The sequence below is a fragment of the Crocuta crocuta genome, unplaced genomic scaffold (assembly GCF_008692635.1).
Source record: "Crocuta crocuta isolate KB4526 unplaced genomic scaffold, BGI_CrCroc_1.0 scaffold83, whole genome shotgun sequence".
Taxonomy (NCBI): Eukaryota; Metazoa; Chordata; class Mammalia; order Carnivora; family Hyaenidae; genus Crocuta; species Crocuta crocuta.
The window spans coordinates 4216244-4239608 of NW_027529638.1; the positions used below are offsets into that span (position 1 = coordinate 4216244).

At 44.7% G+C, this 23365-nt stretch overlaps 2 protein-coding genes across 4 annotated transcripts in view; one reads left to right on the forward strand and one right to left on the reverse strand.

Moving 5' to 3' along the window:
• The window catches only part of BMPR1B (bone morphogenetic protein receptor type 1B), a 64568-nt gene extending 57319 nt beyond the window's left edge, over positions 1-7249 (forward strand). Inside the window, exons 10-11 of the mRNA XM_077762328.1 lie at positions 1437-1567; positions 3363-7249. Of these exons, the coding sequence (XP_077618454.1) occupies positions 1437-1567; positions 3363-3488 (257 nt within the window). The 3' untranslated portion in view covers positions 3489-7249. The remainder of the gene's footprint in view (positions 1-1436; positions 1568-3362) is intronic.
• Positions 7250-10918: 3669 nt separating this feature from the next.
• Positions 10919-23365, reverse strand: part of UNC5C (unc-5 netrin receptor C) — a 363130-nt gene continuing 350683 nt past the window's right edge. For all 3 annotated transcript variants that reach the window (XM_077762331.1, XM_077762330.1, XM_077762329.1), the window contains 2 exons: positions 18581-18759; positions 10919-17567 (listed from right to left, as the gene is read on the reverse strand). In XM_077762331.1, the coding sequence (XP_077618457.1) occupies positions 17402-17567; positions 18581-18759 (345 nt within the window). In that variant the 3' untranslated portion in view covers positions 10919-17401. The remainder of the gene's footprint in view (positions 17568-18580; positions 18760-23365) is intronic.

Sequence of the window (23365 nt, forward strand, 5' to 3'; positions counted from 1 at the left end):
TATATATATATATATATATATATTTTCTGCTTACCACCATGTTGGTAACGACACCAACACTAGGCATTCATGAGGAGAATATGAGATGAGTAAGACCGATGTGGCCCTTCCCCTCAAGGTGTTGTCAGAGCCATTGTCTTAAGAATTACAAACAGAGGAAGAACTCAAATGAAGTGTGAGCACCCCCTATGCTTTAGACTCTGTGCTCTTAGTATCTCCTATAGAGATGGAACGCAATGGAAGGGATAGTGTAGATAGCACATACAGCCATGCTCTGTGGTCTCTGCGAGGAACAAGGGCAATGGTGAGTTGGAATGGTCTGAGGAAACTTCTGAACCTTCTTGTCCTTTAGGTTTATATATGGGTTTGAGTTTGCAAGAAAGGGCATAATACTCCAGATTTTGTCAGAGTAAAATTCCAGCCAATTTAATGATGCCTTGGATAATCTGCCAAGCTGGTGGTATCATCTCGTTCAGCCAAAAGCAATTACATTCCTCTAATAGATGATTTAGATGGGGAGGAAAGGTGCTTCACACAGAGCGCCCAGAGCAGTGTCCTCTAAGGACAGAGGCTGCTAGTAATTGTTGTGAGGAGTTAAATCAGATAGGGTTGAAAAGAAGATACAAGTACCCTACCTTTCTAAAGGACAAAAGGAATAAGGTAGAGAGCAGATACTAGGAAAAATGAAGTGGAATTTATCACAGTAAGTGCCATTTTCCTAAGATGACATAGGTTTGTATCTTAACCCTTCTTTACATGATACCTCTTTTTTTTTGTAAAAGTAATGTATTTCTTAGCAAAAGTTGGGTGAGACACAGAATATTTAAAGGAGAAAATAATAAAAATCAGGCAGTTCTTGAACCTAAACAATCATGAGTAGTATTTTTTGGTGTGTATAACTTTTTGAATTTTAAATGTGGAAAAGTGCGTTCTTATGATTAAGCAGAAAGAATGTAAATCTCCCATTTTGTTCAAGTAGGATACACTGCCAAATTTATTATGAGATTCATAATCTCATATTGCAGTGATAGAAACAGCCCCATATTATGCAGTATGAGTTTGGGATGTGTCTGCCAAGTTTGCATTGAGATTTAATATAGATGTGTGTTTTTTTTTTTTTTTTAATTTGGCATACAAGACCCTTTATAAAATTGGAAATAAATTTGAGATGCTTGTTTCACTTAGCTTTGGGAAATTAGAAAAAAGGCTTGAAAACTTATAATAATATGTTTCATTAGGTTTTCTATTTATATTTTTAATTAGATTAAGTGTCATTGGGGCACATGTTTTTTTCAAAGACTTATTTTGAGATTTTTCAGCCTACACTTGTCTTTAGTGCTGACAGAGCTTTTGGGAACAGTTTGCATGTTGGACTTCTACGTCCGCCTCACCAAAAGAAACACTCATAATAGTTTAAAAACAACCCGTATTTTCAGGTATAGTGGAAGAATACCAGCTTCCCTATCATGACCTAGTGCCCAGCGACCCCTCTTACGAGGACATGAGAGAGATCGTGTGCATCAAGAAGCTACGTCCCTCATTCCCCAACCGGTGGAGTAGTGATGAGGTAAGGCTCCAGGTAACACGTGGCTATGGCCAGCTTCTAAACAGACTCTTCTCTTTTTGCCGACATTCCAAATATTCACTACAGGAACCCTCCTCCTTTTTGTGAAGGTGATGGTCATGTTCACTGCAGTCATTTATGTGGAGCTCAGTGTAGTATGTTAAATTATCTGTTTCTTTTTTCCAGTGTGCTTTTGCTACTTATGAAGTGTGCTGAGTGAGTTAACACTTAGCCTGCACAGTGGGTAAACATTATTTCATTTGTTTGTGATGTCCTGACATTTGCATAAAGGATGTTATTTCTGTGCCTGTGTGTGTGTGAGTGTGTGTGTGTGTGTGTGTGTGTGTGTGTGTGTCTTTAAAGCTTCATGATTTTCTCCATGACAGACCAGCCTACAGAAGTCTCTCATCTTGAGGAGAGAGAAGATAGGCGTCTGCAGAACCTAGTTTCCTTCACACCGAAGGGATACTAGTTGGCTTAGTTGAGCTGCCCATCTGGGCCACGGATCTTTGCAAACAGGCACGATGCGATGCAGTTTGAAAAAACCCATATTCAGCCTGGCTCTGAGGACACAGTGACCAGCTCTGCACAGGTCTGGAAGGGAGCTCATCAGAAGGAGGAAACGAGCCACGCGCCCTTTTGTTTCCTGACTCATCTCCTCCTCCACTTCCTCTCCATCCACCCTCCAACCTGTAAACTCACCACGTCCCAGAGTGCTCCGGCACTGGGAACATTCAGAGATGAGTTTTTTCCCCACGAAAAAAAAAAAAAACCCACCCCAGAACACCCAGCCTACCAAACATGTACCAAAGCCAATGCCAATAAATGGAAAGAACACTGTATATAAATGAATTCTCGAATGTTAAATGGATTTAAAAATAATCCTTGGTTCATAGGTTTTGTGTCTCATTACTGAAATGCTAAATAATGCAGACGTTTTCCAGTGAGCTATGCGGAAAACTTTATGAGATCCTGGAGTTCTCTTATTTTGAAGGTGGTTATGGGCATTGGTATTATTCGGAATCCCTTCACTGAAGATTTCTAATGAAGTGAAATTGTGCTTTTCAACAGGAAGGCCAATAATTGATGTAGCACAGGAGAACACAGGAGAAAGTTTTAGTGAGGCTGTGCACAGGTCATTAATCTTGTTAAATGGTACATTAGTGCGATGCCATTATTGTAGCAGACAGCTGTGATTTAGGAATAACCATGTGTGTTTGAATAGTATGGAATTAGATAAAAGATTTAAGCTTATCAAGTGTTATAAACAATGTAGGAGTGTGGAGTGGAATGCAGTCTGCCTGAGTATTTTTGTATTTGTTTAATACAGACTTCAAAGATACTCTTCTACAATCACCAAAACCACCTGCTTGCTACTGTCATGAGGAATACATGAAAATTCGTTTTAGTCATTTAGAATTTGAATGAAAAAAAGTTTTTATGGAATTTTGCCTACATGCTTTTAGGAGTATCTTTTAAAAATACAGTCAGGGGTGCTTGGGTAGCATAGTCGGTTAAGCGTCTAACTTCAGCTCAGGTCATGATCTCACAGTCCGTGAGTTCGAGCCCTGCATCGGGCTCTGTGCTGACATTTCAGAGCCTGGAGCCTTTCAATTCTGTGTCTCCCTCTGTCCCTGGCCCTCCCCTGCTTGCATATTCTTGCTCTCTCTCAAAAATAAACATTAAAAAATTTTTAAAAATAGATATTCAGACTTCTGAAGCCTCAGACCAAAAGACAGATATCAGATAGTAATACCTGTGTCTTGTGTTACTCCAGTTTTCCTTTCCCTCCCCACAGTGTCTGAGGCAGATGGGAAAGCTCATGATGGAATGCTGGGCCCACAATCCCGCATCACGACTGACCGCCCTGCGCGTCAAGAAAACGCTAGCCAAAATGTCAGAATCCCAGGACATTAAACTCTGATTTGAGCGGGGAAAAAAAAAAAAAAAACAAGCATCTCTGGAGAAAGCCAGTAGATACTCTTCTGTTTGTGGGCAGAGCGAAAGATGTTCCAGAAGCCTCCACAGTCCAAGCCTTGAACATCACCCTGCTTCCCAGTGGGTTCACCCTCACCTCTCAGGGAGCAGCCTGGACAAAGAGAAGTTCCCAGAAACACGTTCTCATCATGTCTGTTTGTAGGAGGGAGACACCGCTTGGATAACTTGTTCAAGATATGATGCATGTTGCTTTCTAAGAAAGCTCTGTTTTTTGGGATTGCCTTTTTTTTTTTTTTTTCAAAAGATGCTTTAATTTTGCCAAAATAGAACAAATAATGTAGATGTTTTAAAGTTTATACCATTATAGTTTAAGTAATAACAACAAACGGTCTTCCCAGAGATTCTGCTGGAAGGCCAATTTTAAAATACCTTTCCCTTTAGTATAATTTTGCTGCACTCTGCAAACCAAGAGACAGTCTGCGAAGTTGGAGAACACAGAGTGGAACTCACCTCAAAACCTCCCCACTTCTGCCTCCTCAGACCACTTTGGCCAGCCCTGAATTTAGGGGCCGCCACAGCAATGTGAATGCACCCGGGTACACATACCACCTGTCTGGGACCACATGGGGCGACTCCTGCAGCTGACCCTCTGTAGCTTCAGACAATACGGAACAAATGAAGGTTTTATGGGACTCGGTTAGAAGTAGTAGGTGTTGATGCTGTTCTTCAGAACCACTCTGTGTTTCTGATTCTTTTAAGGCATTTCTGTCATGGTAAAGTCCTTTCCTTTTCATTAACCACAAAGGTGTTTTTATGTGCCGAGAGCTGACCCGTGCGTGGTTTTGATCTCTCAAATGAAAGGATCAATATTAAATACAATTGCCATCAGTTTTGTTAGAAGCAAGCCTCTTTAAAAGAGAATTTGCTCCTGTGTTGTATGAAAAATATGTCCGTGAGGTAGCAGATGAGGGTTGGGGGTGCAAGTGGTTTGTTTCTCACCTGTGCAGGAGAGGCTGCCTCCGAAGCACAAGGGGAAGTGTGCTTACCTTATTTTGTATATAGATAAAGACAGTTTCTTTTTGTTATTGTCTGTCTCTTTTGTGTCTGAGCGAAGGGAAGGAGAGAAAGCATGTCAGATTAATTTAACTGAATTTTAATTTAAAAATAGAACTGTAACCTCCAGAGGGGACAACAGAAGAGGGCAAGTGGAGGGCACAAAATATTATGGCTGCTGTGATTTATTATTCTAAAATAGGTATGGATGGAGCATACACGCCCTGAATGACCATTTCACGTCTTAGGAGTGCTGACTCAGTTTATTTTATTTTCATGCTGTTCCGTTCGCTTGCTAATTAATTTATTTATTTTTCTTCTCTGTGGCACTTGTGCAAAACATCTCCTCACCTACTCGGTTCTGTGGGGTTTGAACTTTTGCGGAATGTGACTCAAATCATTGACAGGGCCGATATTCCTTAGCAACAGGAACATAAAGCTTAAAATTGTGCACACCCCCTCCACTGTGTTCGTCTACTTTTCTTGACTGTGGTTTCCTTTTGTTTCTTCGCGATTCTGCAGTGTTTAGTGAAGAACTGGGGAAGGGCTTCTCCTTGGTCTTTTTAAACACGACGTTCCTTCCAGAATACTCCAGGGGGCAGTGTTTTATAACACATTATGACTGAAGGACGGAGGGTGTTTGAAAATTTGACAGCTGCGTGAACAATGAGAAAATATTCTCCTCATTTCTGAAGTAGGCTTGCAGCTGGTGACTTGTTCAACCCGAAAACATCTTAGAGCACAGAGTGGTTGTGAGCTGGGCTTACAGTTTGGGAGAACATAGGGAGAGTGTTCTGAATTCAGCGTTCTCTTCCCAGTGCTTGAGAGCCACATTTTGTTTGTAACAAAGAAAAGAAGATTCTTTTGACCCTTGAATAGGAACAATGTTTGTTTTTCCCAGATTAAAAACACTTGTTTCCAAAAATAATTGTACCAGAATGCTGCTTTTAAGTGAGATTGAAATTACCTGAATAGCAACATGCAGCTTCCATTCCCTTGGGTCACATTGTATTCTGGTGAGTTTGGAAGGAATGTGTGCCTAGAATGAAGCGTGATAATCATCTGAGCCTTGGACAGAAACTTCAGTGCCTCCAAATTAGATAATCTACAAACAAATAAGTAAACATTGATGCCCCTTAAGTGGGGACACGTTGTGTTTCTTGATTTTCCCTAAATTTAAGCGAGGTTGGGCTTACCTCTTAGATAAAAATGTGTGTTAGTTTCGGTAAACTTTTATACATAGGTAACTTCAAATCAAACAACTTTGTGGGGAGGTGATGATTTGAAAGTAAACTAGATTTTTAGAGGCATGTTGGTTCCAGTGAAGAATGGGGAGAAGTTAAAATAGTATCCAGATTCCTTCTGTATTACTTGTTTAGTTGTTTTGGGAAAATCTATAGCTTGCTTTCTAATCCTCAACCTGATTTACTCACTAGGAACATTTAAAGATTACTCTTGATATATTTAAAAAGACCCATTTAGTTATTAGAGTCTTTCAGTGAGATAGGAATTTATTTATGAGTAGATTTTTCTTTGTATCGTACCCAAACCCACCTGACTTAGGGAATACTAAACTGTTCTTAAAGAGACTACCTACTTACTTCCAAATAATACTTTTTGATTTATAAATTTTTAGTAGCTCAGAAGTGAATTTATTATTATTATTTTTTTTTGGTTTTGTCTTTCAATATAATAAGTGGGAACCTGGAAATTAATGTAGTCAATTGCTTTCTTTCAAGACTGTTTCAAAGACTAAGAGATGCCTCTCATCACTCCCTCCTCCTCAAGAGAATCCTAAAATATTAGTTGCTAGCTAATATGAGTTTTGTATGCTAAGACTTTCATATTTATAGTTTATGTATGTGTGTATATATTATATAAATATATATGTATATATAAATATTATGTTCAGTTTGGAGTCTGGCACAACTCCATTATGTGGATTAGAGAGTAAAATATTATGGATGATAAAGTACTAAGTGAAACGTAATATTTATTTATGAAAGCATGTAGTTAGTACAGTCACAAGTGACAGTGCTATGAACATGGTGTATGAGGAGACTGGCCTTGGACTTCCGGACAGCACCGGTCACTAGTGACCATTCTGTTTATTCTTAAAACATAAAGCTTCTTAGAAAACATGCCAAGATTTTATTTCCAGGGAATTCCTTGACACATTTCAATTGCTGTGTAGTCAGGTACAGGAAATACTGAATACCGACAGAATTTCGTGTTCCTAGAGCCGTGCCGAGTCGTTAGACGTTATGGTGGTTCATGCCGTTGGTCTGTTCTGGTTCTTCTTTGTGACCGGGAAGGCACTGAAAATGTAATTTTTTAAGCTTGACTAGTTCTGCAGTTATATCTCCTTAGAAAACTCAGTCACATAGCAGTGGGAATGAAAGAAGGGGCATCAGAAGTGATTTAATTTAGCAATTATGATTTCTCTTGTAAAACAAAACAAAGAACAATGCCATATATTTTGGAGAGAGGTTGGCAATATATAAGAGGTTTTGTTGTCTGTTTCTAAAGAAGATTCATTTGTGTTCTTGTGGGGAACCAGTGCCTTATTGAATTTGTATATACTGTAATTATTCAGGACTAGGGAACAAACAATTGTATTTGTTACAAATTGTATATGGCTTTGTTTTAACATTCCCCCAAAATAAAATGGTTTCTTTCTCCCCTTGGAATGAACATGTCTGTTATCTTATAGCTGTGCCTTCTTTCCATCTTTGAAAATGTCACTTCGTAACAGGCAGGAAGGCCCATGGAAGAAAGTGATGCAGGTAAGCTTATGTGTTTGGTGGCGGGAGAGCAAGAGAAATGGTCTGATGGCTTCTATTTTCTCTGTCATGAGGAGGCGCAGTCATCTGTTGAGAGCAAGAGGCAAGGTAAGGAAGTTAGGGGTTTGGGACAAGTGAGACAGTTTGAAATTGCACCGTGGAAAATTACAGCCAGATGGTCCCGGGCAGCGCCGAGGGCCCGGCGCGCTGGTGAGACTGTGCGGCGTAGCGGTGGAGAGGGTGGCCTGCGTGGAGCCTCTCACATCCCCTCCGCTGCGTGACCACAGACCTGTGTTCACCTCTCAGAGACTCCGTTTCTGTCCCTTGAAGTTGAGGATAATATTACCTAATGCGTGGCGTGGTTCTGAAGATGGAACCCTCCACGCATCGGGCACGGAGTCAGCACTCTGCCATTACTAAGTATCAGCCGCCAGTACAAAGTCACAGTGCCGCTTTCCTGTGTAGTTTCCATCGGCTCCTGAAGTACAGACCTGGGTCCTTCGGGGTTGAAGGTTCTCGGGCGTCTGCAGTCATGGATCATGGAAGATGCGGATCACCATCATCCGGGGAGATCGCTGACGTGGTCCTGAGTAGGGAAGGGATTAGAGAGGCAGCCGGTGGGTGGAGAGAAACTAGGTCCAAGGTCAGAGCACCCTTGCGGGGCTGGAGTGGTGGACGAGCAGCGACAGACAGGGGCTGCAGTCCCCATCACGCTTCAGAGAGAGGGAGCAGCAAGGCTAAGGGTGGGGGAGGGTGTGGTCACAGGAGCCTGGGGGTTTAGTTAGTGGGCAAGAATATCGGTACCTAAAGAAGAACCCAACAGTAAGGTTTCTGGACGGATCGTCGTGGATCCTGGAGCTCCCGAGGATGGTGGCAGTCTAAGGAAACGAAGACCGTGAGGCCGAGTTCTCCAGTGACACAGGAAAATGGCCGGTGTTCTGTGCGGGCAGCGAGTCCACACAGAGGCTGGGCCCGGCCGGGTAGGCTGACGCACAAAGCAGTGCGATCCGTGCGAGGGCAGTGGTCGGAGGCAGCAGAGCAGTATGAGGAAGACCCCATTTTTCCTCCCAGCTGTGACATGTGGGGTACGGAAGAAGGAGGCTATTGCTGTTGCCCCAGAACCAGCCTCCCCTCAGACCAGAGAAAGCCCTCAGCAAAGGGAGAGGAAAAGTATTAGGTTATTTTTGCAGGGATTGTGGATCTTGACGGGCAGGGTAGAAAGTTTTGAGGGGATCCGCTGGAGACTGGATCAGGAGAGAAGCCCGAAGCCGTTTGGGCACAGAGAGTGTAAGAATACTCTCTTGGTTACCAGGGACTCCGAAGTTTTCATGTGACTGGCTGCACTCAGCCAGCTGCACGGACGCCAGGGGAATTCATCCCGGCACTGGGATTCGGATCCACTTGGCTCTCGTACCATGGTTTTCACTTCTCACTTTTCTGGAAGTGCGTAATCTGAGCACCGCTTTCTCCCCTGTACACGGGATAAAAACACCCACCTGCCAGGGCTCTTACGAGAAGCACGTGAGATGAATTTGTGAAGTACGTGAAGGCCCCACGCCCAGCACGTGGCAGATGCTCTTCCTCACCGGCCCGACTTCAACAGGGTGTAGAGCTAGCAACGTTTAAAGGAGTCACAGTTCACTGTGCCCCACTCCCCGCTTTTATGTGCTGTGGCCGTTCATAGGACTCGAAGGCAGATGGATAGTAAACCCCAGCTGAGGAGAACAGAGTCTTCTCTTGGCACAAGTCGTTGTAGAAGTTATTTTTTTTCCGGTCACGATGGTGACATGCAGAGGACCCTACTGCCAGAAGGACTTTTGTTTCTGGAAAGTAGTTTCTACCCTTGGTTCTGAGCTGCAGGACCTCGGGACAGAGGAAGGTTCTTTGCTCGGTGCCTGTGTGCTGGCATGGAAGGACAGGCACACCGGGAGGCCAGGCCTCAGAGCTCCCTAGGGTCCCCAACTCCGGTGGCATCTCAGCGCTCTCACACACTCATTCGGAAGCTCTCGTAGGTTCAGCTTTGCCAACTGGGATCCCAGCTGCCAAAGCTCCAGACTGGGGGGTCAGTGGGCAGCGTGGGAGAGCCTGTGCCCCTGTGCTTGCCTTGAGAAGTTCCACTTGATTCTTTAATTGTATTTTCATCTTTATTTTTTAAATGTTTTATTTTTAAAACAGAGAGTGCGAGCTGGGGAGGGACAGAGAGAGGCGGGGAACAGAGGATCCGAAGCGGGCTCTGCGCGGACAGCAGCGAGCCCGATGCGGGGCTCCAAAGCATGAACTGAAGTCAGCCGCTCAACCGACTGAGCCACCCGGTGCCCCTGTATTTTCATCTCTTTAGATGCAGTTGAAGTCTCTAGTCCAGCCGTAGGATCCACTTCTCCCCTTTGTTTTCCCCAGGTTCCTGTTTACACACTGTCACTACTTCCTCAGTCCTGACAAACAAATATTTGTTTATGACTCCAGCTTTAAATCTGTCTGAAGTCACCGTCTCCCAGGCCTCAGGAAGGGGCAGCTTCTCAGCACTGGTACAATTGTCACCCACTCCTGTGATCACAAAGGGGTGGGCGGGTTGCATTCCGTCCAAGGACACGGCTCCAAGTAGCTCTGAGGGAGGGGCCGCCTTCGATTCCACTCCTGTTTCATGGCCACCGTCCACCGCACGCCCGGAGCCTTGTGCTGGCTCGCCCTCCAGGAGTGACGGGGTGTCCTGCATTTGCTATAGCTCTGGGCGTCCTGTGCTACTGGGCTCATCTTTCCTGTCCTACCTCTTAGTGTAGTTGTGTGCAAACTTCCTTTAAAATCAGGTAACTATAATTTTTTTTTTTATAGTTTATTTTCGAGACAGAGAGACAGCGCATGAGGGAGGGAGGGGCAGAGAGAAAGGGAGACACGGAATCTGAATAAGGCTCCAGGCTCTGCACTGTCAGCACAGAGCCCGTCGTGGGGCTCGAACCCACAAACTGTGAGATCATGACCCGAGCCGAAGTTGGACGCTTAACCAACTGAGCCACCCAGACGCCCCCCCCCCCCCCNCTTCTGAGGCTCCTCTTCTAAGACTGGTTCTCCCCATTAACTGCTCTCAACTATCGCCTGGGGGCATTAAAAAGCTCTTAACAACCGTGCTTCAGCCTTGACTTATAAAATCAGTGTCTGGGGTTGGGAGTCAGGCACTAGCAGTGTGTTTGTTTATTTTGAGAGAGAGAGCGAGCTTGAGCAGGGGAGGGGCAGAAGGAGAGAGAGGGAGAGGGAGAGAGAGAATATGAATCTTAAGCAGCCTCAGCACGGAGCCCATGATGGGGCTCAATCTCATGACTGTGAGATCATGACCTGAGCTGAAATCAAGAGTACATTTAACCAACTGAGCCACCCAGGCCCTAGTAGTTTTTAAAGCTACTCAGGTGATTATCATGTGCAGAGAGGCTTGAGAAATGCTGATTCTAGAACCTGCATCCTGTCCCCGGGGGAAGCTGTGATTACCATCCTTGCAGAATCCAAGAGCTTTTCTGGTCGGAAAGAAACACAGGGTGACTCTTCACACAGCAGTGTTTTGAGATGAAGAAACAAAGGAGGTAGCGCTCTGTTGCTTATAAATATAATTTATTACCTGTTTAAAAATTCTTTCTTACATTTTGTACATGTCGGCTGACAGAATAAATGCAGGCAATTTACAAACCGAGGGGCTCCAGGAAACACGGGGAGAGGCAGCAGGCAGAGAGAGCGGCACAGCCAGAGCCGCCATCCCTCCCCTCCAGCACACGGCGGCGTGGCAGACGGGACGCCCGGAGCGCACTCCTCCACCAGGGATTTTCTAGAAAAGGAATTGCATAGAAGAAACAGCAAGAGGGAACTCCACAACAAAGGAAGTGTTCCATATCTGAAAAGCCAAAGTTGTGTTGTCGTGTTTCAAAACGAAAAATGACAAAGCACAAAATCTCATTCCGACATTTCCGCAGTTGAACCGTTCCAAAGGGGACAGCAGGTGGATGACACAGGCTCTTCAACACAGACTGCTGGGGGGTTTTCTCTGACAAACAGTGCTTGTCTTCTTTAGAAAGAGCAAAGAGGAAGGTCACCAACTTGCTACAGCTCAACGTTAAACTCGGTGAACACACACAACACTGACATCCAACACACACACACACAGTAATGATATTCCCTGCAATTGGCTAAATGCATTCTGTGTGGAGGGCGAGGGATTCGGTACCAATAGCAGATCCAGGGAAGAGCGAGGGGGAGAACGCGAACCACTCACTCAGCTTGTTCTGATTGCTGTCCTCTCTCTTTCCCAAGGCCTGGAGGGGTACGCATTTGAACTTAATACCCCTATGATTACAGGCGTCACGTGAGACTTTACGAATATAAAAAGACAAAAGGCATTTTCCACTGGCTGCAGGTTGCTTGCTCTTCTAAGCTGTTCTAAACAGGTTTGTTTTAATGTGGAGAAGGTAGCTCACGTCATGATTCTCAGATGTTGCCTCACCATCGCGCCGACGTTCAGGGGTCAGCGGCTCATCAGCCCCTAGGCTACCGCTCAGGGATACCGGCCTACAAGTCGCATTCCACCCTGGGTCAGCGCCATCAGGCTCAACAGCAGCTCTGATGGTCCCAATTCCAGTAGACCTTTGGAATTGAAGGGTGACACACAGAAGTTGAGAATATTTGTAATGGACCCTGAAGTGTGACGGCCTTCAGCAGTTCCTAACTCTGCCGAGGCACAAATCTCAAATGGCGTGTCAAGAGGCTGACGTACAGTAGCAAATACTTTGGCTGGTGGGAGGCTGACTGTGTCTCAGGGCAGCTTCCTCGTTTTCTTCTTACCCACTGGCACGCTGGCCACAACTCTTGCGACATTCTGCAGAGATCCCCAGCTTTGGATGCTGGAAGACCTCGTCAGTACCCGAGAGCGTAAGTGTACAGCTGGCGGGGAAACAGCCTGTTCCGACAGTGAATCCTCACAGTTGCTGGGGTTTGTGTACCAGCACATTTGGGAAGTCCCTGTTGGTGTGTCTTGGTGATGCCCCCCCTCAGCCATTCTAAAATAGGGCGAGGGGCATATGTTACATTTGGCCAGGTGAGTTCATTAGTATCCCACCACAAATCAATAGAAGGAGGGGGCAAGCCTACTGGAAAAGCTGGGAGCCATGAACTCTTCCAGAGACAGATTTTGTTTGTTTGTTTTAGGTAGGATTTCTGAAAAGGGGGGGCAACCGCAATCCTTCCTTCCAAAGGATCAGAAAGTTAATTGTTAGTTCACAGGGAAAACCTACCCAGTGACATACAATGCCAGCCCCCCCCCCCCCTTTCCAAACTAGCAGGTTTTAGGCATGGACTCTAGAAATACTTTTGACTCCATTTGGCTGACTTGACCTGTATGGACACAGGTTTTAGTTAACATTGGTCGCAATATATTTATTCCCCTTATGACTTATTCCATTAAAAAGATCATTAGAGAATGCAAGGGAAACCTTTCAAAGTGATTACAGCCAGAGCTTATACAAATATATTTCTTAGGGTAGAGAAACAGCACTTCATTGCACAAAGTTCTAAGGATTTCATTCACCATTAGTTCAACAAGGTTATCAAAAAAAAAAAAAAAAAAAAACCACCACCACCACCACAAAAACAAAAAACCCAAAGTGTAATAGTTGGTCCTATGAGGCACTCAGAAGGTAAAAAATTGTCTTATTACCTTGAGATAATCAATAATAAAAATATTTTCCTTATTGGATCTATAAAATCTAATGCTCATTGACCACTATCATCTTTACAAATAATTGGCTTTAAGCAACAACATTCTGATTCACAAAAGCTCCTCTGTTCTCAAAGAAGATGGATAAAACCCAGTTTCATCTCAGCTGTTTCCATGCTCAACCTGTCCCTTATTGGCCTTGGACTCGTACCGAGGTGTCTATGTGAAACAGAGAACTTGTCCAGAGCAACTGCCGGCAAAAGCTAAAGGAAGCGCACGTTCGACTTGAAGACTGAAAATTCAACATGTAAACTTGTTCTACGTTTTTACACTCCTGCAGGTCCTTATATAGTTTGTATTTGCTTGACCCCATGGGGGCAGACCGTATCCTGGCAAAGGCTTGCGAACTCTGGGAAGTTAGTGATCGCCTTCCTGGCTCCCTTCCTCACATGCACATGACAGAAGTGGACCAAAAGCATAGCTGCTGTGTCCCTGACAGTCATACATATGGGGACACATAGGACGGGAGGCTCGTTAGCTCCTCTCCAGAAGTAAAAAGTCTTGATTCCACCATCTGAATGCTTACTTTGAAGGTATCTAACTTACAGGAGAAATAAGTATCTTTAAAAAAAATTAAGGAGTATTTAATTTCCAGAGTGTCCTAAACTCAGTCTCCATGACTTCTTCCCAAAGAATGGCTCTACTGTTTGAAAGGTAAGAGAGTAATATCTCTAAAATAATTGATAATTATACATATGAAAATGGGTAATGGTTTTACAGTTGAACATGGGACACCTCACCCAAAACACTGCCCTGCCTTGGAAGAGCCTCCATCGCTCCCGTGAGGATGGGGACTTTTCCTTGGAGGGGAATCGAGTGTCCACGTGGATGTCCGCAGAGTTTGTGAAAAGGCTGTGCGCTGTTGCATGTTTGTCACCACTCTGTGTTCAGTTACCGACTCTGAATCCAATTTCTGTTCCTTCCAGCTCACTCTAAAAATGTGAACAAATGTGGTGAGAAGAAAATGAAAATGGGCTAAGACGTCTGCCTTTAGACACCCACATTCAGAAGGACGCTTCCTTCCAGTCCTGGTTACCAATCACAAATCTCACTTCCTTAGACACAGTTCTTCCATTTGCATATATAAAACTTACTTCTAAGTGGGTTCTTCTTACATTTCCAAAATTTAGAGAACTAAACGTATGGAGACTTAAAACATCCAAAGCTCAATAAAAAATGTAAATGTTGACCATGATGAACTCTTCAAAAACTTTTTACAGAGATTTATGTATTTCTATCATTCCTATGACCAAAATCCAACGTGAGACCTATCGTGTGTGAAAGAGTTGATGGTGTACTAGCCTCATAATGACATATAATTTTTATATGGATAATTTGAGGAAAGAAGTGTGACAATAAGAAAACTATAGATTTGAAGTGAAAATTTACCCACGTCTGTCCTAAAGGTCCTGTTGACTCTTTAGCTATTAATTCCCTTTGTTGAACAACTTTTAGTGAATTTTTATGCGACACTCAGAATAGATTGTGTTTTGCACCACTAGATGGCACCATGCACAAATGATAGCTTGCTTTTCCCCCATCCCAAAGAAGTAAGCGCGACCTTCCTTCCTCACAAGCTACATAGAAGCCCTAGGAATCAAAGGCAGGACATGTCACATAGAATGATGAAGTGGCTCTCTATGAAATGAACCGTTGAGTCTGGACCTTCTAAGTTTGAGAGCAATCTAACAGCTATTATTTCACTCCAAAGGAGAAGGAAATCAGAATTCCTAGTGAAAATTATTTGACGTAAATGCTGTGTTGTACATAAGTAAGGGAGTTGCCATGCACTCGATGGGGAACATAACAGGTTCTATGACAGATGAGTACCTCACTTATAAGGAATCAACCACTCTTTCCTTTCCACTAGGCACAGAAGTTCCTTGGAGCGTCCTTCAGATTTCTAATTCTTGATCTCCATAGATGCTCATCGTCACTGGTTTGGGGAGCTGTCAATCTTAAGAAGTTGTTTCAAATTGAAGGAATGGACAACATCTCTCTTCCGTCTTCCTCTTTGTAAAAAAATATTTAAAAATCTTTTTATGTAGTATACAGTGTTCCTAGCTTTTGGTCAAATACGCATCGGTACAAACATTATCCACTGAACTTGTTTATTACTGCAATCCCTCCCTTCCTTTCACGGTTAAGTGTAATGTATTTTTATATACGGGTGGCCTGAGAGAGACAACTTATGGAAAACATGCCCCATACAGAAGATAAGAAACAAAAGGGGTGAGAGAAGAGGCTCCGTACCAAGGTATCAGTAGTTCCTCAATGACAAGGATGCCTCAAGGAGTCTTGGGAATATTAAGAAGACACCAAAATAGAAGAGGAAACTTATGTATAAAGAAAGAGGAAAATATCTGAAATGATTTCTAACTCAATTCCAGTCAGTAATCTCTATTCCTCTAGCCCAAAAGTAAACCGCGACCATGTTTGAAGGTCCTGATTCATACACAGGGGTGCTTGTTGTTCAGTTGTGGCTTGGCTCCCGGGCTACTGACCCTTTATTTCCCGGCTGCTGAATGAATGGAGTCCCTGGGTTAAAACCAAGGGCCTGGGATAATTCTGAGGAAATACCATAGTTTACACAAAGTAGTCTTCTGACTACTTTTCAGTTAATTTTTTTTAATTTAAGAAAAGTTGGATTAAGACAATAATAGGACATAATTTGCGACTATTCAGGAAGGCAAGCGGTCCCAAGAGAGTAAAAAAAATGATAGTAAAGGGACGCCGCCTCATGGTGAGCGGCACAAAGGCAAGGCTGGGAAGCAAGACCAAACAGGTTTCAGGTAAGGATCATCCTCTTCCAAGCTGGAATTATTTGGAAGGCATACTGTCGCCTGGGCAAGAGACTAGCCCGCTCTTTAAATCATCCGGGTCAGGGTCCAGTGTGGGCCTCAGACTGATGAAGGAGACTGGAGACATCACAGGAGAAGTCCAGCAGTTTAGAGCCTTGAGGATATCTAATACTTCCAACCCTTCACTGGACATGTGAGGAAACTGAGGTCCGGGGAGGCTTGATGACTCTCCCAAGGTAGCATAGCTAGACGATGACAAGCCCAGCATGCAAACTGGTTTTCCGATTGCCAGTTCAGAGGCTGTTCCTCCACGCACACCGTGTCTAAAGTAGACAGAGTACCGGGGGGGGAAGTGGGGGGTCGGTGTGCAATCACATAACCCCCATATTCTGTGAACTTTAGTAGAGAACGCTTCTCACAACAAGACTTAGAGGAGAAAGACCTTGCCTGAGCGAGTGGAAAGAAGAGACCGACAAAGCCTGTGAGCACTGACTACCTTTCTGGTGCAGAAGGATGCAGGAAAGATAAAAGGTCAAGGAAGCAAAGCCTGTTTACTTAAACTGGTGACCACGCCCACCTTATTACGTCAGAAGAGTGAGGCAGGTCTAGTCAATATCTAAATACTAACAGTACTGCTAACAAAAACAGAAGCTAAAAGAAAATCCTTTTACTAGAATACTTGCAAATACTCATTAATAATAATGATGATAATAATAATACCTTTAAAACAAAACACTTCAAATTGCATATTACAAACACGTGGTGAAGAAATGCCTGCTTGTGTGGCTGAAGGTGAATCACTGTCTTCCCTGCAATGCTATCGCTTTATTCCCAGAAGGCACCAGATGGGTGCCCTCAAGGAATAAAGAGTCTTATTAGTTATTTCTCCTTTCCACTTAGATTCTCCACTTCCCTGATACAAACAGTAACACTGGTTCTACAAGTTCTAGAAACAGAACACCAATGGAAGGATTATCTGAGACACTTGATGCACACAGTTTGTAGCAAAAGTCTGTGATTTCTCTGTAAATTACTAATCTGAAATAGACAACAAACCGTCCACAGCTTCAACTTCAAATGATTTAAACAAAAATAGAACGAGCCATGGACAGTGTCTGCATCCCTGTCCAATTTGGTGTAAACAACGTTTGTAGAAATCGGGTTTGTTAAGAAAGTTTATCCATATACCTGGATAGCAATAAAAAGCGTTTCCTAGGAAACTGTAAGATCCTGTACCACACAGCATACAGCCCAACTAAGAGGATAATTAGGTCGATTTCTAAATTCAAGGTACAAATTTACACAATTGTTCTTAACTCCTGTGATGATGTCCGAGGAAAGTGGGCACGTGTATCAGCAGTTGTGTTACGTCTTCCTTCTCTCTCCGCTTGCAGTCTTGCCTGTGAAACTCATCGGCCTGGTTCCATTCTGGATTTCCTTCTTAACCGTGATGCCCTGGACGGCCGCAGACTCCCTGTGCGTTCCCGTCCTTCGTTTCCAGTCCCGGCAAGAGTCAGTACTGCCCTTCAGCTGCTAAGGACACCACTGTTTCATGCCTTCCCATTTCTTCCAGGACTGCCGCCAGCATGCTCAAATTTCCATCTGGGAAGTTCTGTGCTTCCCAGAGATCCAGGATTACGCCGGTCGGGCTTGATTTGGTGGCAAAGTAATTCAAGTACCTGTAATTGGGAAGGGGAGAGAATGTGCTGAATGGTGAGGTTTACAGATCCCTTTTCTCTGTACGACACCCTTCTGTCTCTCCTTCTTGTTTCCGGGCCCCACCGGAGAAGCTGTAGTTTACAGCGGGCCGCCCTGAATAACTAATGCAGGCTTCATTAGATCAGCCCCAGACGGGAGATGCGACGTTTAACTTTGTTAACCTCAACTCTGAGTAAGATCATTTAAGAGACGAGGTGTCTATGGGTCATATCCTAACCAGGAAATCAAGACATTTATGTCTTGTTTCCAGCCCAGCCTCTGATCACCTTCGACAGGTCAGGCCGTGTCTGGGGCTTCGTAGTGATGGCAACGTTCCACGGACAAGGGGCTCCTGAGGTCTCTTTATAACTCGGTACCAATGCGGCGCTTAGCATGTTAATTAGCCATCAAGCCTTCGGTCTTGCTCAACAGGAGATGAGGGACACCAAGTATTTTAAGTGAGCGGATATATTATTTAGGGCCATTTGGCCCATCACCTTTGCAAAGCAGATCACAAAACTTGATACTTATCTTGTCAGATAAGCCCAGGATATCTCTCCACAAGGTGTCTGCAAGACCAAGGGGCACCGATGCAAAGAAGCAGCTTAAAATGGGTTTGCAGAATGATAAAAAGTAAATGGTTTACGTAAAAATAAATGTAAACAGGTGGATGGGTAGAAAACAACATGGGGCGCCTGGGGGGCTCAGTCGGCTAGGCGTCCGACTTTGGCTCAGGTCATGATCACCCGGTTCGTGGGCTCGAGCCCCTCATCGGGGTCTGTGCTGACAGCTCAGAGCCTGGAGCCTGCTTCAGATTCTGTCTCCCTCTCTCTCTGACCCTCCCCAGTTCGTGCTTTGTCTCTCTCTCAAAAATAAATAAACATTAAAAAAAAAAGAAAGAAAGAAAAAGAAAACAACAAATGCTGCCCTAAGTCTAATGGGTATCAGCCCTGGAGCTCTGTTTGCAACAGAACAGGAGCTTGGCCCTACCCACCTGTCCAGGTTCAGCTTATGGGCCAGCATCCGCCAGTCATGGCCTCTGGTCTGCGGGGCGTCCAGGCTGCTACAGAGCTTCTGCCTGATAGGGGGAGGGATGCTGAACGCGCTGGGTCCCGTCACAGTGGTGATGGTGCTCGCTGGGTCCAGCAGGGGCAGATCGATGCCCGTAGGCTCCTGTAGTTCAGGCAAAGGAACAATACAGCATTATTTCCAAAGACAAAAGCAATCTTTATTGAACCAACCGACATAATGCCTTCCTTTGAGCAATAAGAAGAGAACGAGTCGTATTCTTCTTCTTGGTAAGAATGGCTTCTTCCTGGCCGAAAGCTGGGACCTGGCCGAGAAGAAGAGGGACATTCTGCGCTGACTTTGCACATCCTTGAACGTATAGGTTTTTGCTCCAGGCTGGGCTGGGTGGAAGTTCTGGTGTGATTTGATAACGGCTTTTCTCTCATCCTGTTCAGGATGAAAGAGGAGAGAGGACTATCAATCCTCCTGAAGGTTTAGATTTCAAGAGGGGAGAAATGTTCGAAAGGGCAGTTCTTTGTGGATGAACAGATCTGAGATTAGAAAGCTGGGAATTCAGAGCTTCTAGAAACTGTCTTGACCCGGAGGGGGATGCCCTGGGCAAGTGCCCAAGTAAATTCTCTCTCTAGCCTCTGCAGAAGAAGAGTCAGTTCTGCTTTTGTTGAATGACACGGAACACAGCTCTCCTCCAAAGGAGATCAAATTAAGACTAATTTTTTAAAGAAAATGGTGAACACAGTAGATTGCCTTAGGGCAAGCTGCTAATGGCATCCTCCAATTGCTGTACACCCTTATTTTTGTTCAATCTAATTTTAGGAGAGAAAATCATAAATTGGCTCTTAAAATAGTTTCAGCTCATAAAACAGCACAAATGCAAAATCTGAATTTCATCTGCAGGAGAAATTCTAATCATTTTCTGATCACTTCTGCTGGTTAGGAAAGCAAAAGCAAATGTTGCCTGGGAACTCTTAAAGCAATAAAAGAAAATCCACTTAATCTACTTTAAATGTCATCTCTCTCTCTCTCAGAGCAGGTAACTCCTTGGTGTGCATAATTAGTTGCTGGAGGATAAACTAGCCACAGTTTCAGTCGTCATGAAGCCTCTGGCGTCCTGCAGAGTGCTCAGCTCAGGGGGTCAGGGCCGCCCCTGTCCAGAGCCCCCCAAAGTGCTTGTGCCAGGTGGGAATCACCGCTGTGTGTGCCCCGGTGTTTGCAGACAGTGTGTTCTGTACTCCGGGGCCAGCTGCCCAGGCTCACTGGTAGGCTTGTGCAGCCCCACCGCACAGGGTCAATCCAGGGCCCGGGAGGGCACATTAGAGTGAAACATATATATATATATGTTTTATATATATATATATATATTTTTTTTTTTTTTTTTTGCCATAATAAACACAGTGAGGATGGCCACCATCACACTATTTGGCCTCAAAACTCAAAAACTGACAAACGCAGACTCGGAGGGTTCCATCGGCTCCTCTGTGCTAACTCCAGCACATCCCAGTTAAAAGGCTGGTATGAATGAAACACATTAGCAACAAACGGGATTTGGAGTCCCCCTGTGAAGACGCAGCCTGCAGATCTTTCCCCTCATTGGGCAGAGTTCCTTCCAAGGGTCCCGGAGGACAGAGGAATCCTGACCTCGAGAGCATAGGACTTAAACAAAGGGGACCAGAAGAGTGAGCCAGGGGCAGGTGATGGACTTGTGCTGGGGATTTCTGAAGCAAAGTACTTCAACACTTGCATTAGGCAAAAAAACCCAAAAAAAACAAAAAAAAACCCAATGACGTACGTATGGGTTGGGAGGTGGCGGGGAAGAGAAATCACGTGGTGTTTCCACAGTTTAGTGCCATCACCCCTGCTGAGATCCTGCTTGCTTCTTATCTGGACAGTAACAATAGGGCCTAGAAGGAAACGCCGCATGTCCAGATATGACCGCCCCTTGCTGGCAGCAAAGACTAAGTCTGCACCAGAAGCAGCAGGGAGTGTGCTTTGTGTAGCTCGGACTTGGGTCCCCGGAGAGTCCGCTTGCTGGTGGCCACAACATCTCCTTCCCGATGACCTGTGGTCTATGCCATTGTGTCAGACTAATCTTCCTAAAGTGCCACACTGACCTTCCTCCTTTTCCCTCTTATTGAGAAGCTTTAACTATTCCTCCTACCACATGGAGTCCCTACTTGTAATCAGGCAGTGAGGCATATCTGTGCCACCTGCCCCCTCGGGTGGTAAGGGGCCCGCGGGGCGATGCCTGCATAATACGGAGCCGGGCCTGACATGCAGTACGGGGCCCATCGTCCCGCTCTCCCACCACTTCACAGTCCGACCCAGTCTCGGGCTGCCGGGACGGAACTCAGACTCCCCTCAGACTGGACCACTCACTGCTCCTAGTGTCTTTCTAAAGGCCGGACCTCTGATAGTTCTTCTGCCCTTTCCCTTCCCCTCAAAGTCTGGACCCACACACATGTTGGGGTGCCTCCCCTGAGCAAACCCACCCAGTCACCAACTTGGACCTCCTGCAGCCCCTTTCCCGGTCCACATATCTGCTCTAGGCCTGTTGGCCATATTTTTGCGTTACTTCTTTCCATTCCTTAAATTTCTTGGAGATGAGGGTATTTTTGTCATCCCCAGAGTCCCTCTGCTCCTCAGCACAGTGCCCTGCACACAGATGCTCCTCAATTCAGATTTGGTGAAATGAGAGAAAACACCTTTCCTAGCACAGAAAGAGAAGAAAGCCAGTTTCTCAGAGGCCCACCTCACAGAGCAGTGTGTTACGCTTCCTTCCAGGTAAATGTGGCTAATAATCTGGCTCTTCTCACCATTAAATCCTGAAGTGAAGGCCAAGGAAAGGCAGGCAGGCCTCTCGGGAGTGTTTGTTCATGTATTCATGTTGTCACCCTTTTCCTGATTTGTAAAAACCTTTACCACTTCATGTGGGCCTTCCAAATCTGAGTCACCGGCCCTGGCTACTGGGCCTATCTATTTCTGTGTGGATGAAATAAGCCCAACAGGGCACAATTTCTTGTGTTTCCTATCAGATGGCTGACACCAGCCGTGGAGGTACAAGAAAAATATACATCTACATTTTTATTTTGATTTCTTCTGGCAATTTCCGTTGGTATTAGTTCTCCCTTTACTTACAGGTAAGAGTAGAGCTTACTTTTACGAACGCTTATTACAATAATTGTTTATGATATTGGTACCATCTGTCTCTGATGTTATTATGCTCTTAGTTAAACATATGATTTTTCAACATTAGCCAAACAGCTGCCGTGGGTGACGGCACACATTTTCAGTACTGTGTGGTGGAAATAACGTTTCACTCCCATACTCCGACTCTTCTTCCTAAAGCCATTAAAAAAAAAAAAAAAAAAGATTTTCCTGGGGTGCCTGGCTGGCTCAGTCAGTTGAGCATTTGACTCTTGATTTCGGCTCAGGTCACAATCTCAGGGGCGTGGGATGGAGCCCGGTGTTGGGCTCCCTGTTGAGCACGGAGCCTGCTTGACATTCTCTCTCTACCTCTGCCACTGCCCCCCCCCCACTTGTGCTCTCTCTCTCTTAAAACAAAACAAAACAAACAGAACAAAATAACAACTAGCTTTTCCTAATGATTGTTTAAACAGGTTCTGGAAAACTGAAGAGTAGGTGGCTGAGTACAGCAGAGTGATGTACACAAAGATTATTCACGCAAATGTAGGAAATTATAATTGTTATTATTATCTGGAAATCTGTTAGCAAAATAGATGACGAACGCCACCTCCTAAACCTTTTCCAGGGTTCAAAGCTATGAACTAAAGCAAGGTATGATAAACCAACCTGGGGATATAAGCTTTCTTCTTTACCCTGGGCACTACTATTCATTTATGTACTTATTGAGATTTATTTTCCATTCCTTACTTTTACAGTGGCCAGCTGAGGTTTTACTTTATTATTTTGATAAAAAGGGAATCTCAAGTTTACTTTGACGACAGAGGCCACAGACTGCAGAGGTAGAGTTTACCCAAGAACTCAGCAATCCTAACAACATCGGGGAAACAGTAATGGTGAACATCACTTGAACATGCGCTGTGAGCCAAGTTCTGTTCAGTGCACTTACCACCATTCACTCATTTCTATTCTCACAACAGACCCAAAACTTCATGCTACAGTTACATCAATTTACACGTGAGGAAACTGAGGCAAGAGGGGTTAAGTAATTGCCCACATCCCCATGGAACTGTCCATTTGGGAATTTCCTACCATAGCTATAACTAAGCAGAAGGCCTGAAGAGACGTTAAATTTCTCTCTCTACACTATTTTTTTCCGCTGGTGTTGATGGGTAGCTTCCCTGTTCTTACTCTGCCCATATCCCTCTTAAGAAGAAAAAAAATAAAACCTTTAGTCGTTTACCTTTGGGCATGCATTCATGCCCATACTTTTACGCTTTCAGACATTTTCATTACGAAACCCCATCTCTGTGAGACTAAAGGCATTGTCTCTCCTTAAGGAATCTCTGGCCAAAGCACCCGGCGAGGAACAATTGGCTGGCTCCTGACATCACCACGGTCTATGTCAAGCACAGCCCGGTCTCCCTGGGGGGCAACAGGTCCTTCCTGACTAGAGAGGCCAAGGGCCATGGCTTTATAAATGACTGCTGGTGACTGCCTTGAGTGGTGGGGGGCTGGAGGGGGTGCGGGGACAGCACATTCCTGGCAAGTCAGCTCATTCTTGGAAGAGAGCACTTGGGCACCGCATCCCCAGCCCACCTGGCGGCTAGGG